The 19,172-nt window shown below is 39.0% G+C and overlaps 2 protein-coding genes across 4 annotated transcripts; both read left to right on the forward strand.

Moving 5' to 3' along the window:
* The first annotated feature begins 705 nt into the window (after positions 1 to 705).
* On the forward strand, positions 706 to 6,996 carry LOC110988346 (microfibril-associated glycoprotein 4-like). Of its 3 annotated transcripts, none has more exons than XM_022251745.2 (4): positions 706 to 1,269; positions 2,929 to 3,074; positions 4,526 to 4,790; positions 5,058 to 6,996. In XM_022251745.2, the coding sequence occupies exons 1-4, from the start codon at positions 894 to 896 to the stop codon at positions 5,309 to 5,311; spliced, it is 1,041 nt and encodes a 346-aa protein (XP_022107437.2). In that variant the 5' UTR covers positions 706 to 893; the 3' UTR covers positions 5,312 to 6,996. The 3 variants fall into 3 exon arrangements, with proteins under 3 accessions (XP_022107437.2, XP_022107435.2, XP_022107436.2); XM_022251743.2 differs by having other exon boundaries at positions 707 to 1,269; positions 2,908 to 3,074; XM_022251744.2 differs by having other exon boundaries at positions 707 to 1,269; positions 2,908 to 3,074; positions 4,529 to 4,790.
* A 1,973-nt stretch (positions 6,997 to 8,969) lies between these two features.
* Positions 8,970 to 17,232, forward strand: LOC110988349 (microfibril-associated glycoprotein 4-like). Its single transcript, XM_022251750.2, has 4 exons — positions 8,970 to 9,649; positions 11,732 to 11,862; positions 14,576 to 14,837; positions 15,236 to 17,232. The coding sequence occupies exons 1-4, from the start codon at positions 9,286 to 9,288 to the stop codon at positions 15,487 to 15,489; spliced, it is 1,011 nt and encodes a 336-aa protein (XP_022107442.2). The 5' UTR covers positions 8,970 to 9,285; the 3' UTR covers positions 15,490 to 17,232.
* Positions 17,233 to 19,172: the final 1,940 nt, after the last annotated feature.

The raw sequence follows: 19,172 nt of genomic DNA on the forward strand, positions 1-19,172 counted from the left end.
TTGATTGCCTTCATATTTTTGTCAACAAAACCTTTATTATGTAGGCATACTATAGGATGTGTGAAGTCACCAAAATAATGAAAAGCTTTTTACCAGCACAGTAATCTTATCATGTAATCCATCTGTAATTATTCGTCAATCTGAATTAGAACCACTGCAGTACTAAATCTCACACTGATTAATTATTGAGCTGCCTTTTCACCTCTTCTGTCTGTTAGTTGAATAGCATTTTTATTTTGCTTGGAACCACAAATTGGTTGAGGATGATTCTTTGCCCACCCACCCCCAACCCCAAAACAGAAGGACGTATCTCTCACCTGCGACATTAACGGCCTTGTGATAATAAAGTTTTAACATGTATTGTCTAACTGTCGACATGGAGGTTAACCGTTAAAAGACAACTGATCGAAAAACAAAAATGGAAAAATATCATAAATAAAAGTAACTCTTTCACTACTTTGATCATTTTTGATAATCAAAAATTGTGAAAACAGAGCCTCTCACCCCTGAATCAACCAAAACACTGTACCTGCATGTACGCATTTATTGACTATGACTAGGACATTGCGATCAATATTTGTTCCCATTTAGCCAATTAGATGAGCTATGAAAAGCCTTAGCCAATCAAGAGCCATCAACGGGGGAACCTGACCTATTTATGGGAGGAGTTATACATGTGCTAACGTTTCACCATAAGCTCCTCGATTGGCAACTTCCAACACCAGGTGCTGAAAAAGGAACACGTCGGGCGATTTTAACTATTCCTTTCGGAAAGGTAGTATAAAAATTATTACTACTTAAGCCTAGGTTTCATAGTTGAAGACGCGGCATTGAGCAAACGTGGATTCATCACTAAACTGAACCCTCCCCAACCAAAAAAATAATTAACCGTGATGAAACTATACGCCTGTTTCAAAGTTTTTGGGCTAACGCTCATTTTTGTACCGATAAGTTTTGCCTCTGGTTATCAGTGTAATCCATTTCCAAAAAGCTTGTACGCCGCTGAAAATCGTGCACTGCATGGATTTGTATACGCACGCAGACTGGTACGCTCCCGTGTAGTCTGCGGACGGGACTGCAGCATGGATAAGCAATGCAAGTCGTTTAACTTCAACGACTGCAACCTTACGTGCGAGTTGAACCTTGTCACAAGACAAGAGCACCCTGGAGACTTTAGTGCAAGCCAAGGGAGTGTGTACTTTGATGACGACGGGAACACGCCTCTCTACTCGCTGCCTGACACTGATGGCTGCTTGATCTCAGATGCCAGTAAGTTATGGTTGTATAGAGTTATAATTGTCACTCACACCTTACTCAGTCCATCTCCTTCATCTCATAAGTTAACCAGCTTCACAGAAGGTGATATTGCATCAGAAACATGAAAATATGTTTTAGAGTATGAAATACATGATTGAAGACTTTCAAGGTTTGAATGGATTTATTATGAACATGCCCTTAAGTCTGAAAACTTAGACGGATAGAGAGTATTTCTAAAGTTATATATTGGAAAAGAAGTGAAGGTCAGTCAGAGAAGTAAGGTTGATCTAATTAAGTGTTTGAAACTCACAGGAAGTATTCAAGAGTTTACTAAAAGCCTCTCGGAGCATAACAGCAGAATTTGAAAATATAAAAAGGCCGCAACACTGGTCTTGGTGGTTTAGAAGAATTGTATCAACTACTTGAAAGGTTGAAAGTGAATTACACTGAAAACGCAATTAAAAAAAATTCAGTGATTGGTAAATTCAAAGTTGAATCGAGAGAATTGTGAAAGTTGACCTTAATAGATGTGTCAATCAAGAGATAATTGAGATTGAATTGGTGACTCTAAGTAATGAAAAGTTTTGAAATTAAAAATTAAATCATGTATTCAGATTAAGAAGTCACAAAGAACGTTTATAAGTAAATTTGGAAAGAAATGAGGTTTGACAATTCATCTGATTAATGAAGGTATCCAAATATTGACATATTTAAGTATAGTGAACCAACCGAACTAATTTTTTTCTTGAACAACTCAACAATTTAATTTGATAATTGCAACGAAAGAAAACAAGGACTTTAGAAAGGAAAGCTAAAACCCCACTGTCTCGATAGATGTGATAGCAAACAAGTTTAAAATATCACCCTGAATTTTTAAAGGCATCTGAAAATAGAAGACTGTCATTTCTTTGAAACTAGTGTTTGTGTTTTCCCTTTGCTTGCTTTTTGGCTAAGCTCGGTATTTTATTCCATTAAAGTTTTACAAACAAACAGTAAAATATGAAACAGCTGAGAGCATTACTCATCATGCAAAGCTGGTTGTTTAGGTTAGGAATGACATGTCGTGACCCTGTGACTCATCTACCGGGACTGTTCGACTCTCTAAACAAACCACCTTCACCAGTTCACTGTTTAAGTCCATCTGGGTATAGATCAAGTCCAAGTCCTAATTCAGAGTCCTAAGACATATATCATTTCATAGAGACTGGGCAAATACTTATGCTCATTCGCAAAAAAGGACCTTTTAATATGTCATGTAAAGCCAATGTAGTACCTGTAGTCGGTAGTCAACTTGGTTTATGCACGGAATTAACATCAAACGCGTTGACTGCTCAAGAAATGTACTAAGCAGAACCGTGACTTTAGTCAATCTTTGACGGAAATCATGTGGATGATTTTAATCGTTTTCTGAGAGACAAACAGTGAATCCTGGCTCAGCAACCCTGACCAGTTTGATTACTTTCCCATAGAATGCATCAATAATTGTTTCACAGAACACAAATTCATAATCTTTATATCGAACGTTGATGACTGTTGAAAAGAGAAACTCTACAGGCGCTCTTTTGCACTGTAAAATGACATTTTTTGAAGTTTAATAAGTTATTAATGATGTTGATAGTTAGTTTGCTCATTCACCCTTGTAAATTACAGTTCCCCCTCCTACACCTTCAGTTACACCTCTTACGTTGCCCAAGGACTGTTCTGAAGCCTTTGCAAACGGCGTTACTGCAGATGGTGTGTATACGGTTCAACCTGTGGATGATGAAGGTCCATTCAGTGTGTACTGTGACATGAAGACAGACGCTGGCGGATGGACGGTAGGTTATGGCTATGGTGGTGGGTTGATCAGAAATGTGACGTTTGCCCCCGACTTGCAAATATGAGAGATGCAAAGATTGACGAAATCTTGAATATTTAGTAATACGGGTAGATTTTGCAAGTTGTTAACGTGCCACTTCATCGCTACAAAACAAAATATGAAGCTCTACTACTGATCACACGATAAGCAATTTTCGTTGCATCTCTACATGGGAATGAAAGCTCAGCAGGTGGAGTGCTGAAAGAAAATAAAAAACTGTTTTCAGCCTCCAGAAGTACGAAATGCTTTGATTATTCCACCGCCTGTACAAATATACTTTGACTTAAACCACCTGTTGCCCGATGACGTGTAAACGCATACATTTATCCTATTTTGTTCCAAGGGGGACGAGTACACGGCTTTTTGTTTGTTTGCTTTTCCATTGACGTGGTTGACATATTCATTCGACGTGTTCGGTTGGGTTAAAGCCCAGAAGACGATCCTACATGCGGACGTTGCCACTATAAAAGTGGAGCCCACCCCCCAACGCCTCATAAATATGGAAGTGCCTTTCTTAAGTAACAAAAAAATGAATTAAGGAGTCAACACCACACAAAGGAATGAGCTCTAGGGGATACAATTGTACCTCTTTTGTTTTGATAAAGCCATTTGCTAGGGAGCGGAACCACACTTACAAAAAAAGGTTACGAAATCTCAACTAGCATCTCCTTTGCATAGAAACAATTTGCAAAAACACATGGCCACAGGTGATACCTATTTATGCATTGTATGTATGACCGTTTGTGTGTTAACCGGTTGACCACCGTCTGGACACTCGCTACATTTTTTTTTTCCCAGATCACTTGGAAAACGGCTGAACAGATCAACTCAGGGGAAAAAGAATGAAAATACTTATACCTAAACTCACGACTTATGCCTCTCCATCGGCACATTCCTTAACAAGAATGTGTTCTAGAAGCAGAGGCATTTGGTATTCTGCATTCTTGCGTGGTTGAGCCTTCTTAATCAAATATGCAGATTCGTCACAGTGCCGATTTCAGTACCTATAACATCCGTCTAGTTTGTCTGCTTTTTTCATCTTTATCAATAACACCACTAGCTGTATGCCGCTGCAAAGAGGACGTTCTGACTTTTCTACAGTCATATTTCTCTTTGCCATGTGTAAGGTAGTTTTGCAGTACAGTACAGTAATTTTGATGTCGGTATCCTTTTTTCATGTGGACACCATGTATATGAGTAAACCAGCACACCAGCAAAATTAAATTAAAAATCCAACGCAGATATCTAGCAAGTTCTTGGTATTTGAGTATTTGGGTTAATCCTTGACTGACATTTGTGATCAATATTTAGAAACATGAGGGAAGAGAATGAAAAAATAATTCGTCTGTATTGGGTGTTGTTATACTCTGTCAACTGACAAAATGCTCCAGGCCATTTTATCTTTATTAGCAGGTGTTCCAGCGGCGTCAAGACGGCTCTGTTGACTTCTACCGTGACTGGGTGAGCTACCGCCAGGGGTTCGGTGATCTGAACGGCGAGTTCTGGCTCGGCAACGACAACCTGCATCGACTCACCGCTCAGGGCGCGTACCGATTGCGCGTCGATCTCGAGGACTTCGAAAACAACACTGCGTATGCCGTGTACAACACGTTTCGTGTTGCTGATGGGAGGGACAACTACCGGTTGAGGGTGGCACGTTACTCGGGAACGGCTGGTAAGTTATTGCTGTGATATATTACCAACTATGGTGAAAATGCATGTATAAGCTTACATTGCGGAAAAAAATAACTACAATGTTCTTTGTCACGTCCTGTAGTGTCGTTCTGGAGTGTGATTTTCAAAGGAAAAAATGAACTTTGTTTTAACAACTTTAATGGATTTCGGCAAGCATCGTGTAAACAAAAATCGACTTGGTGGCGATCTTAACTTCTGTTTGTTCAGAACTGCCGACGCATGTTTTCATCCTACTGATTTCCCGCAGGTGATTCGTTGGCCTGGCTGCAACGCCAAGCCTTTTCCACCAAAGACCGTGACAACGACTCGGACGACACTAAAAACTGTGCCGTAACCTACTCCGGAGCCTGGTGGTACAGATCATGTCACTCATCAAATCTGAACGGCAGGTACCTACGTGGGTGGACGGGTTTGTACGCCCAAGGTATCATTTGGTTCCACTGGAAAGGGAATCAATACTCACTGAAACGCACTGAGATGAAAATAAAATATAAGGGATAAGTAACTCTCTGGAATTGAGGCCTAGGTGATCAGTTATGATTGGGACTCATCAATTTAACAGATATTTAGGGAGTCTCCTCTAATCAAACAAATTGATATGTCAAGCGCATGTTAGGGAAGATTTTGCATTAGACGAAAAGTGACGCTCTCCAGTTTCCAAAAGACTCCATCGCTAACCTCCACCGTAAACGTTCGTCCTGGTGACAAGATAAAACCCGTCTTTCTCTCACCCGCGGTACTTATCTAAAAGGAAGACTTGTTGTCTTGTCAAAATAAATAATATCTTTAATATTCCCCAAACTGATTTATTATGCACTTTATGCTCAGTGCCTTTCAAACGCTTTTGAAAAAATCACCAGGATTGTAAAGAAATACAAGTATCAACTCTTCCAGGTTGAAGGGTTCAAAACGCCAAACACCAAGAACATGGCCAAAATAAAAAAATATTCCACCAAGACTGCCACTAATGTCACCATTAATTCTTGACAACTTAACATAATTGTTATAATTTCCACGCGATAATGACCTATTGGAAGTAAATGTCCAGAATCCTCTTACGTCATCTCACACGCTTTACCAAATTTGCAATTTTTACACGTTAAAATAATTGTCATGTGCGAAAGTCAGGTTTCCTTTCACATCAGTTTGTACTAATTATTCACGAGTTTGAAATGTGCTTCCTCCGCCCAAAATGTTATTTATACAGTTAGGCCTACCAGAATATTCTAAAAGTGTGTAAGATTATTATTCAATACAAGCGTAGGTTATTCAAATGAAGGTCACTTATAGATTTCAAGGGTAAATTCAAATTTGTTATCATAATCCTTTAGGTCCGCCTCATAATTTTTAATTTACTGAAATCTATCACTTGCACAGTATTCAATTAATGCAACTTTCATTTCTTCCAAATCACTGAAATCATAGACTCTGCACAGTATCCAGTTCTATGCATCCTTCAGTTCTTTCTAATCATTGAAATCGTTCAACATTCCAAAACAACAAACTTTACTTGTTAGAATAGACAACTTCTGTTGTTGAATGTCAACTTCTGTTAACATTTGTTAACAGAAAGTAACTTCTGTTAACTTTTCAAAGTTCCATGTATTTATTAAATTCGTAAAGTTTACTTTTAATGTCATGTTTTCAAAGTCTTAATAACCCCCTCTGTAAAGCGTCAAAGCCTTCTTTAAGTTCTCTTCTGCTTGTATTTAACGTTTTCTGTCAACCTCTTCTTTCATATTCTAAGTTCTGCTTTTCAATCTTTAATTAATTTCTATTCTTAATGTCTAAATTTGTCAGGGAACTTCTGTCAAATTTTCAAACTTTGACTTGATGCATAAAGTCACTTTGTTACAATCAATACTACAATTTTGGCAGTGTCACCGGAAAGATAGAGAGAGAAAATGACCTTCAGATCATTTCAAGAGGCAACCCTAAGTCTATCAATACTGTTTCTATGTAAGTTGTATGTAAATTTAAAGTCATAAAATAAAACCCTTTTTTCAACTTGCTATGTTCATCAGATCACCATTGGAGTTTTAAATCTAGTCTATTAGTGATTCAGAGGCCTATTGTCCACTTTTACAAGGTTACAAAGTCAAAGATATCTTGGTTTGCCAATCAAGTACATGTATCTCTATTCACACAATTTCCTTGTATAAAATAAAACCAACTCAAAACCCAAATGACTTTCAGTGGTTTAAGTCTCAGAAATTGGCAATATCTTCTTGTAAGGTGTTGGTTGAGGTTATACATATTTACGATTAAATTCTGGAATATATTTCTGGTCAGCGTGCGCCGATTATGAGCATGCACGTCATATTTTCTTCTATGCCAGAGCTGCAGTCTGGTTGTTGGGGAGTGAGCCAAATAAAAGGTTCTGCTGCAACACAGTCCCTATACGCCTTATATAGCCTTGTGAGCAAGCCCCTACAGCGACTACGCTTGCGCAGACGCATTACAAGTGGCCTTTTGCGGAGCCTAAGCGCCGCGCCCGTTTAACCGGCGGCGTAAATCTGTGCTGGAAATGGGGGGAGGGGTAGATGGGGAAAGGGAGATGACATGAAAAAAATGAAAATCGGGGGGAAGGGAGGGCACAGTATGACACTATATAGAGGTCGATGTTTGTGGTATTAATGTATATCTGTAATATGCATTCGCAATGACATAGGCCTATCTACGGCTTTTCTAATTGTTCTCCATTTTGGAGTGATACTGGATGCAATTTAGTCGCTGGAAGTCTGAAAAGTTCGTCACTCGTCACTTTCAGTTTTTTGCTGACCACAAAAAAGTGGGGGATACATACCCCACCCCTAGGGATTTACGCTCATGCGCTTAATCACACGACTACATGCCTGCCCTTGTTACCGTGCAGAGCGCCAACTATGGTTCTGTGCCTTTCAGGTTCGTATGGTCATGGCGCTCATTACCAAAATGCGCGTGTTCAAGATTTGCACTTAACAGCAGAATAACAACAGGTTATGCCTGGTTTGTGCACTCTGATTGCAAAATGAGGGATCGTCTTTGTTATGGATTTCCATGAAACTAAGCATAAAAATTATTTTTTCATGCCAAACCAAAATTACATTAACCATTTCATTTTCAGTACCCTGCTTCAAAAAGGTAATGAAAAATTGGGTTGTAAATAACCCCCAAATTATTTTATTTTTCACCTGAAAAATTGAGTGTTGTCAGATTTGATAAATACCTGTTAATAAAAAATGGGTTTTCCTGGTTATAAATACTAGATTCATTAAAAGTAGAACACTGTCTTAAAATTGATTGCACGAAAAAATTGGGAATCCGACAGAATTGTTTTTATTTATTTATTTTTTTTTAAAGTTAGTTTAAACTTGAACCAAATATCCGGGCCAAAGGGCGTGAATCTAGACATTTTGCAATTGGAAAATCCGTCATATATCTAATCTAAAAGCATTTTATGTCCTAATACAACTTAATTCTTAGAGTCACTTGGGAATATTTTTTTCAACACGTGATCTGTGGAGTTTTGTCTACTGTTTTCCCTTTCTGAGTAAAAATTTGTTTGAAATTTGAACAGACTTTGAAATTGAAAATTATCTTGCAAACTCTGATTTCACCTGGAAAGCTGAATATAATATATTACGGAACTTTCGATACGTCCTCTCCCTATCATTTACAGAGTAATTCCAGTATGGAAAAACAATCGAAGTTTCCAAGAATCCTTATTAATAAACTGAACAAAATGAAATATGTTAAGTAATATTCACAACCTCTTCATTCTTGAAAATGAATCAGCAGTAAAACAATTCCATTTCGATTATCGTTATTATAACAATTAACTCTTTTTAGTAGAAGGAAACATGTCTGTCTAACCTAAAGCCATAAATGCCCCTAGTGACCTCCTGTAAACCTTGTTGACCTCTCTGAACAGGAAACAGATGAAGGCAATTATCAACTCTATTGCGAACCAAAAGGAAATACCAACCAAACTGTTTGCTGAAGGTTTTATTTTATTATTATTTTTGGACGTAAAAGGTTTAACTTTAATCTAGAGTAGACCAAGATAAGATATTGCCTTTGTTAAGGTGCTATAGTTCTGCAACAAACATTTATTATTTCCTTTAAGCGTAATCTTATTTTTGAGAGAATAGACATGAGACACCCGTGTTCTGTAGTGATTTGGAGGACTGCACCGATCCATAACAAAGAGTCACGAGGTTTCGGACGTCCTGTTTCCCGTGCCCAGAATTCAGCAAGGCTCACGGGGGTCACCAGGGAGTTTTTATATCTCTGATCTGAGGCGATATGTTCCCACTATTTATTGACGGGTATTTACAAATTGTGCCAACTGTGATCAACTGACTAGCTCTTAGCATTACACTTACCCATGCGCAGTTTTATTCCATAGAGCGTGCGATGAACTACGGTGAATAAAACCTAAACCTGAATAAATACCCATCAAGAGCCAAGTCCAAGTTCAAGTCACCTCTAACATGGCTCAGGTTCAGCAGATTGCATTTCTGGTATATCTTGTGTTGGGGCTTTGCACCTGCACCACGGTGATCAACTATACTATCCCAGGGAATGGAGCTCAACCTGTGTGTGAGCAGCATATCATTATCAACCCGCTGGATGGTCCTTCGTGCTCCGGGACTGCTTGTAACTACTCCACAATCCAAGAAATTGTCTCCGGTGAATTAGAGAATACGACTCATCGACTGGCTCAGCTGGAAACACACATTGCTAGCAAAGCCGATGTCATGACACTATCTACAGAGTTGACTGACGTCAAACTACAGCTAGAAAAGATAAAGGAATCCGTCAGTGAGCTTGCTGAACTCCTGAAAAACGCAACAGGTGGGCTGGTGTTTCAGTTACGTACTTTTACAAACAAATTTAATGAAAACGTCCAGATTCTTTTCGAGCAAAATTTGGTCCACTGAGTTAAAAAATATAGACATAAACATAACTATTTGTGTTCTCTGTACTGAAGACACTGTTCCTATACCTCCTGATTCGCCGGAGCAAGCTGTCGCATAGCAACCACCATCCATTGAAAACAGTGTATTGTTTCAAGGCGTCTCTTATGTATCGAAGCAAACGCTTGTCCCGAATCACGAGGTATATCAACAGTGTCTTTAGCATGTAAAATTCAATTTTTGTGTTCACGTGAATGAATGAACTCGGTTTACCTGATTTTCTTCAAATTTAACTCGCAAAAGGCACATTGCTCTCACTTCTCTTCTTACTTCATGTGAGGGGCTTTGAATTCGTGTACAAGTATAACTAAACTACGGCTGGCGGGACCATTGGACATTCCAGCCAAACAGAGTGGGCACAGTACAGGTGTACTATCACAACATAAACCCATCGGACCGTGGTGGGAGCTGTCTCAGTGCCTCCATAGTGACGCGCAACAGCTGGACGGGGCCGGCGTAGTGACAGGGAGAACCGGGGCTAACTGGCAGTACCAGAGCGGCGAGGGACACGGGAGTGTCTCGCCCGGCTCACGGTTCGGACGTAGCGGTGACGGGCCGCTACGGTGCTGCAAAACTCGTGATCTGGCACCCTGGGCTAGTTCGCACCGCACTCGGTTAAAGCTAAACTAGTTGGTTGCTCAAATGGTTATCAACGTATTTCACTATAAGAACAGGTGTTTCGGAACTACTATACCTATACCCAGCAAGAAATGAGACAGAAGGTTACCCCCTAATATTTCCAATCGATACAACTCTAAACTATTGTTATCTACCACATCACCCCTAGATGTCTGAAAAGAAGTCCTCAGATTCCAGTCCTCAGATTCCACAATGACCAACTGAAAGCGGCGGGGGGGGGGGTTCTCTTCGTCTCATATCTTGCTTCATATGTCTGCACCACTTTCGGACTCTCAGAATGTGTTTAACCATCGCACTACATTTGGTTTTGCTCCGCACAACAACGGTTTGGTTTCGCCGCACCTGACCGACGAGCTCGGCAAAACTGAGAAGAGAAAAACACAAAGACAAAGGAGTGAAGGAACACACGATCACGCCAGAGTACACCATGAATAAGTATATACAAAAGTAGCATCTCTGCTGCATTGCATATACATAGTGAGCTAAATAAGAGACCCTGGGGACGAAAGGGAACGAGAACAGTAAAACACAGGGTGCTACAACTTCATAATCGAGGTTTGTCGGCGCGCAACAATACTACTAATGACACGTAACTGTGCACTGAACAGTGGCATTTGTTTGTCCTCCAGGGCCTGGGTGTCGCAAAGTAGGTAAGGAAGAAGCCTTTGACTGGGCCAATGAAGGAAAAAAATGAAAATTAAAATGAGGAGAAAAGAAAGGAAAGGTCAAAGAAACCCAGAAAGTCACAAAAGGATGAAGACGGTAGTACTGATGAAAATACTTCCGAATTGACCCCTTCCACCCACAATGGTCAGTCAGTTTACTGCCTGTAGTGATTTGCTTCCTCCACTTCTGGAAAGATCCCGGGAACGTCCGTGTACCAGACTGAAACAGAACATTGCGCTGAATGTCATGTAGTCCGAACAGTGTGTCTGATCTTTCTGGAAGCACAGGCTGAGATATCCTATGGACGGATCGAAAATCGTTTTCGGGGGGATAAATAAATTTTTGGTGGTTATGGGGGAATTACTATACTTTGGAAGTTTCTTTACTATTTAAGGCTTTTTCTTAGGGTTGATATATTGGGGCTTTTTCAAATGCTCTTGAAAGGGCAGGAAGTGACAAAATCCCCCAAATCGATCGTTCTCATTATTCCTTACACCCAAAAAGTGTTCCGGGAGGAGGAGGCACGACTTTAGCAGCCCTAGGCGGCTAAATATTGTACTTGGTGACTTTGTCGCATATAAGCCCTTATGTTTTCGAATTTGTAAATAAAAAGGCTGTGTTTATAATTTCATTTCTTTACTTTTGTGATTTTTAGTTTCCACGCCTACGCCTCCCAAGTACTGTTCCGAAGCGTTTGCAAGCGGTGTGTACACGGTTCAACCTGCGGATGATGGAGCTCCAGTCAGTGTGTACTGTGATATGGAGACAGACGGTGGAGAATGGACGGTAAGTTATGTACAATGACCAGTCAGCGCGCAGCCTGCCTGCTAATGAGCTTCATTGTCAATTCTATTTGCTCGGGAAAACGCTCTCGCGAGTATTGACTATGTGACTACAAGAGTAAAAACGAGATTATTTTTATTTCATAGAAAAATGATGTTGGCTATATACGCCTACATGTACAAGCTTTCTTCGTGCACGACAAGACAGATGGCTAGCCTGGTTCTGGCAGCTGACGACTGACATTCCGTAATTTCTGTACAACGATTACGGGCTTCCGATGGGGTCCCATATATTATCTCTCATAACATTTTGATTAACCATCGAGGGGAGATAGTTTGCTAATCAGCCAATCACAAAGAGTCTTTGCCGAAATAAAAAAGGAGTTAGTGTTGATTTTACAACGTTTAAGCGTGCAAAAACGAAATGTTTTGAGTGCACCTGACCGTTCTGTAACAGTACGAAAATCCTAAATTGCAACAGTACGAAAATCCTAAATTGCAACAGTATGAAAATCCTAAATTGCAACAGTATGAAAATCCTAAATTGCAACAGTATGAAAATCCTAAATTGCAACAGTATGAAAATCCTAAATTGCAACAGTATGAAAATCCTAAATTGCAACAGTATGAAAATCCTAAATTGCAACAGTATGAAAATCCTAAATTGCAACAGTATGAAAATCCTAAATTGCAACAGTATGAAAATCCTAAATTGCAACAGTATGAAAATCCTAAATTGCAACAGTATGAAAATCCTAAATTGCAACAGTATGAAAATCCTAAATTGCAACAGTATGAAAATCCTAAATTGCAACAGTATGAAAATCCTAAATTGCAACAGTACGAAAATCCTAAATTGCAACAGTATGAAAATCCTAAATTGCAACAGTATGAAAATCCTAAATTGCAACAGTATGAAAATCCTAAATTGCAACAGTATGAAAATCCTAAATTGCAACAGTATGAAAATCCTAAATTGCAACAGTACGAAAATCCTAAATGGCAACAGTACGAAAATCCTAAATTGCAACAGTATGAAAATCCTAAATTGCAACCGTATGAAAATCCTAAATTGCAACACTATGAAAATCCTAAATTGCAACAGTATGAAAATCCTAAATTGCAACAGTATGAAAATCCTAAATTGCAACAGTATGAAAATCCTAAATTGCAACAGTATGAAAATCCTAAATTGCAACAGTATGAAAATCCTAAATTGCAACAGTATGAAAATCCTAAATTGCAACAGTATGAAAATCCTAAATTGCAACAGTATGAAAATCCTAAATTGCAACAGTATGAAAATCCTAAATTGCAACAGTATGAAAATCCTAAATTGCAACAGTATGAAAATCCTAAATTGCAACAGTACGAAAATCCTAAATGGCAACAGTACGAAAATCCTAAATGGCAACAGTATGAAAATCCTAAATTGCAACAGTATGAAAATCCTAAATTGCAACAGTATGAAAATCCTAAATTGCAACAGTATGAAAATCCTAAATTGCAACAGTACGAAAATCCTAAATTGCAACCGTATGAAAATCCTAAATGGCAACAGTATGAAAATCCTAAATTGCAACAGTATGAAAATCCTAAATTGCAACAGTATGAAAATCCTAAATTGCAACCGTATGAAAATCCTAAATTGCAACAGTATGAAAATCCTAAATTGCAACAGTATGAAAATCCTAAATTGCAACAGTATGAAAATCCTAAATTGCAACAGTATGAAAATCCTAAATTGCAACAGTACGAAAATCCTAAATGGCAACAGTATGAAAATCCTAAATTGCAACAGTATGAAAATCCTAAATTGCAACAGTACGAAAATCCTAAATGGCAACAGTATGAAAATCCTAAATTGCAACAGTATGAAAATCCTAAATTGCAACAGTACGAAAATCCTAAATGGCAACAGTACGAAAATCCTAAATTGCAACAGTATGAACATCCTAAATTGCAACAGTATGAAAATCCTAAATTGCAACAGTATGAACATCCTAAATTGCAACAGTATGAACATCCTAAATTGCAACAGTATGAAAATCCAAAACTCCATTTTTGGACGAAGATATAACAAACGTTTTTATTAACGAATACGTAATTGATATCTTAGCTATTGATTTATTAAATTTGTTACATTTTTATTAATACATTACTATTTTGCATTACTAATTACGATTTACTTTTTTATTATTACTATTAAATAGGTAAACCGTCTATAGTGAAGTTTGACTTAAGTATACTGAGATAAAGCCACGTAATCCTGTGGTGTAAAATTTTGCCAGCAAGTTAAAGGACATACGCTATCACTGGGGACATGCTGTTTTACCGTCTCAACGTAGCCCCAGTGTAATACCTAGAACATGCAAAGCAAGCCCAAAGTGCTCTGTTCGCCACAATCTGAAAGGCATAGTTCATCAGGTGCAGCGGATGTCTATGTGTGCTTCTTTCTGCCTATATTTGTATTTGAAGAGATTTTTCAGCTGTGTATAAAGATCTGCATTATTGGCTTATATGCACGAGGAAAAATCGACAACGACAAATGAATAGCAAAGCCGATAGCAGTATCTTTTAAATTTAAGGCCTATTTCTCTATGATTAGAAGAAACCATTTGATCAAGAAACATTAAACTCAAACGAAGAAACGATCAGACAAAATCACAACAAAACAAAAAATACTGAGATGCTGATATTTTATGCTTTATTCGAAGGTGTTCCAGCGGCGTCAAGACGGCTCAGTTGACTTCTACCGTGACTGGGAGAGCTACCGCCAGGGGTTCGGTGATCTGAACGGCGAGTTCTGGCTCGGCAACGACAACCTGCACCGACTCACCGCTCAGGGCGTGTACCGACTGCGCATCGATTTCGAGGACTTCGAAGGCAACACTGCTTATGCTGAGTACAACAGGTTTCGTGTTGCTGATGCGAGTGACAACTACCGGTTGATGGTGGTGGGGTATTCGGGAACGGCTGGTAAGTTTTTGCTATGATATCTCCCAGACTGCAGTGTACAAAAAGAGAGGTTACCCATGTGGAGAGAAATAGCAAAGAAAGCTACCCTCATCTCCTTCTATTAAGTGGTATTGAAGTTCGGAATCGTTGTGTTGGAAAAAACAAAGCCACGATTGTGTGCAGAGTGATGTGCAGCTCCAAAATTTTAAATAGAAAAGGAATGAAATAACCCCCTTTTTTAATCTCTCAGGTTTAGGAATTATTACTCCAACAGCAGTCGAGTGTATGAACGTAGATTGAGACGAACAACATCAGCATATTCAATAAACCATGAAAATAGGCCTCACTATTTGGACTTGAAAAGACTGTACCGTTTCCCATTGACCAATGCAGATCGTTATCCAACCGATTTTGTGCAGGTGATTCACTGTCCCGGCACAGTAACCTTCCTTTCACCACCAGAGACAGCGACAATGACTCGATCGATTCTAACTGTGCTATAGCTTACTCTGGTGCTTGGTGGTACGCAGACTGTCATTCCTCCAATCTGAACGGCCAGTATCTCGGTGGACAGACGGATGTCTACGCCAAGGGCGTAATTTGGAGAGACTGGAGAGGGTATTACTACTCACTGAAACGTACTGAGATGAAAATGAAGGTCACGGGTAATTAGGTTTCAGCAATTAGTTGTTTGCCGCCTATAGCTTTTGTCAAAACACCAGTAATTTTGCGGAATTTTCATTTATGATTGAAATGTTGATGATAAGAATAAGTAGTAGATGTCTTCTTTCAACTCACGCAATTTATTTTTAAAATCGTAAAAGCGGATGATGCCATCTCCGCATCTTTCGATATTTTTCGGGATCTTTTAAAATCATTTTTGATTGTGTCTTAACGCATTTTCAGACATAAATGGTCACAGGAAATGATTGTTTCATGCAAAAGGGGCTCCTTTTCTACCGGGTCCCCATGCCTTTTGGCAAGCATTATTTTCTTTTTCATTATTTCCATCGTTCTCTCTCAACCGTGTAAGAAATGAGAGTGTAGTAATGCTAAGGAAATTTGTTTGTTCTCTTTTGGGCTTATACTAATGGAATATCACATACTCTTCTTTACAAACTTTCGTCCGCAGTTTAACGCATAGGCCTATTAGTAGTTGAGGGGGACTTTTGGAACACTTGGACCTTTTCTAAAGAAATATGAAAAGGTCACATATACCAAATGAATATGAACGGCTACATGACCTTCTCTTTTTCTAGATTCAAGGTCAAACTGAACTAGACTTTTTACCCTATCCTAATTCGTATTTATTTCTAACCATACAAAAGGTCAAAGTGTTCCAGACTTTATACCCTACCCTCATTTGTGTAAGTTACACGTGATCTTTTCATATTTCTTTCTTTAGAAATAGTCAAAGTGTTCCAGAAAGTCTCCGTTTACTCATTTACTTCATTTTAATAAACACACAAAAAAAACTAAACATTATGTACCCGATTCCTAAACGTCAAAGTTCAGTTCATTTACACTGTCCCTCGATATTTGAAACATTTAAGGATTTAATTGCCACTGACATATTTGGCATCGTAGAGAAGGAAATCTCTGTATCCCTTAAAAATCTTCCAAAGGAAATTCTGGCCTTAATTCAATATAATGTTTCATTTTCAAGCGTGGGCTATCCATCTTAGGAAGTTTTATAACAATATATTACGATAGATTTAAAACAAGACGTGTTCATGGGCAAACACAGAGTTTGTTTCGGAGTTTTTCATGTTTCAGCTTCATCATTTTTGTATTAAGGGAAAGTTTCCTCTGATTTGTCTGAAATTCTCATAGTAATCCCCAGGCAAACAACTGAAAAAAAACGAAGTCTTTCTCCGTAAGTTTTGAATAATACTTTAATATCATGTCACGTGATCCCTGATGGTGTCAGCGTGATGAACTTATTTGGCAACTCCTAGGGCTGATGGACTATGTATGCTCCCAATACAAAGTCACTCAGATGTATGAGTCCACCAGTCTTTGACTTCAGAAAACGTGTACAAAACCTATGGAGAAAAACTGCAGCTTTAAAGTCATGTAACGTGATTTGCGTTAATATCGAAAAAAAAATGAAACATTGATAATTGGACTCTTGCGTATATTTGTAATCAAACAAAGACGCAAAAACACGATTTCTCTTTTGTTTTCATAGTAATCCTCAGCCAAAGTTCAGGACTACTCTCATTAAGATCGATAATGTAGTAGAACAAAGTGTACAAAACCTATGGAGAAAAATTGAATATTCAAAATTCAAACATAAATCACGTGATGACGTAAACTGACGTCATTATTTTATTAATCTCACAATTATTTTGACCGGCTAAGAGTAAGACTTTAAGTTCCAAATCTAAGATACTAAAGTATAATATTGTGCATTTTCTGCACGTCATCAAAACTCGTCGTTTCACTGTATTTAGGCCTCAACAATGCCAGTTTACATGTGTCTTCATGCATGCCTCTTACATGCCTGTTGTGCCTCTCTCCCTGTGACGTCATCAACCCAACATAAACACAACATTTGACCTCGCATGTTTCCAAAATCGACCCAGTTGGTTGTGGAAAGAAATGTTTTTGCTTCCTATTTCTCTCGTGTTGATTTTCGGGGGATACATTCATAGTATATTGGTTTTGGGGTGGCCAATCTACCTCCAGAAGCCTGTTTCCTTTGCACTTAACACGGTTCCTCAAGACATTGGTTTCAAGAACAGCAACATCAGGCGCCCCACACTCACATCCCAGTCCAAAAGGTCTCCTGTACCCTTTGCAACACTCTCTCGCGCTCCCCTCCTTCAGACTGAAACATCTTACTGACCATCTAGCATCTCACGTTCTGCCTGAGTGTCCTTGGATAAACTAGAGTTGGCATACTTTCGAACCCCCACCGCCTGCAGACACCATTAAAAGCTACTTCATCGCTGGAATCTCTGCAGTCTCCTGACGACGGACATAGCACACTGTCTGAAACACGGAGTACCCTAAGGTTCTTTTCTGGACATACAAAAGAGATATATTTGCAAGCTGCTATCACAAACCGTTTTACTTCACTCGGCACTTTCACCCATGGGAAAGCTCAAAACAAAAATGAGTTAAAAACATCACAAAGGTCAAAAAATCATTTTACACTGAAAGAAGAGAGCATAAATGCAAAGTCTACAGTAAAAAGAAAATGCAAATCGGTTCCAGATTAAATTTAACCTCCTGACACGAAAAAGTAAGATGGATTTCACATTAGCGCCTTCTGCGCATATCCGCATCGAAACCGAGAGTCTCTGTGTTGAACTTCGTTGCGCGCCCGCGGAGTCGATACAGTATATGCAGTAACCGGTTCGTAAGTGTGATACCACTTCAGTTTAAACCACGCCCACTTCACAAGATACACGGCCATCGCAGGTACGTTATTCGCGGTAAATTGCCATTGTTTTTTCTTTTGATTTCACGTGTCGAGTCATTCTGAAAGACTCTTCAACAAAAATTTGCAGCTTGAAAAGTCTGAATTTAACATACCTTTATGTATTTTGTGTCTTGACTCCTTACTTTCAATCGTCTGATCGTATTAAGAATTGAAGCTGACACATACAGCCTCGTTTTCAAACGCGGAAGTGCGCAGATCGACGCTAAAAGCGTCGCATTGGGATCCCTCTATACTTTCGACCCAAAAGCCTGCCACGTATTTCTCAATTTCTTCATAAGAAAAGGGGAGTCAGGTTTTAGAGTGGTTCCTGTCCCTTACGTAGTTTCAAAATGTGTTACAGATGTCCTCCGAACGTAGGGGCCGGTAGCGGGTAATGAATCCGGCAGAATCCTGCCGGAGCTTTGTAAGTGAGGAAACGATGCTCACTCAATGCACAATTAAGCAGAAGCCGACCGCATATTTTGCCTTTTCCTCTTTGTTACCGAAAAGAAGTTCACCATAAATTATTCATCATCTCAAATTTAACACAATGACCACTGATTTTATAGAAATAGCCGTAAAATGATTTATTGATGATTATCGTTGAAAAATAAATTACCACACTTGTGATCAATTTGAACTCTGGCGACCCAATTCGCGTTTGGAAAGGGTCGGCAGATTTCGCGCATTATGATTGGCCAACACGTTGCAAACTCTTGGAGGGGCACTTTTGTGAGTCGCCCGTATTGTACACGATAGTTGAGCCTGCAAGTTCACGCTGAAAGAAAGCAAGCTCCTACAAAACCTATTTGATACGACAGAACAACTAAATAAAGGCTTGTCTTCACTAGTCATAATCTGAGATTCTGTCAACACGTCGTCCCTGAATTTTTGTTTACTGATCTCCCCATATTCAGCAAAAACTT

Source organism: Acanthaster planci, linkage group LG10 (assembly GCF_054643075.1).
Source record: "Acanthaster planci isolate LZ-2023a linkage group LG10, COTS_SCS, whole genome shotgun sequence".
Taxonomy (NCBI): Eukaryota; Metazoa; Echinodermata; class Asteroidea; order Valvatida; family Acanthasteridae; genus Acanthaster; species Acanthaster planci.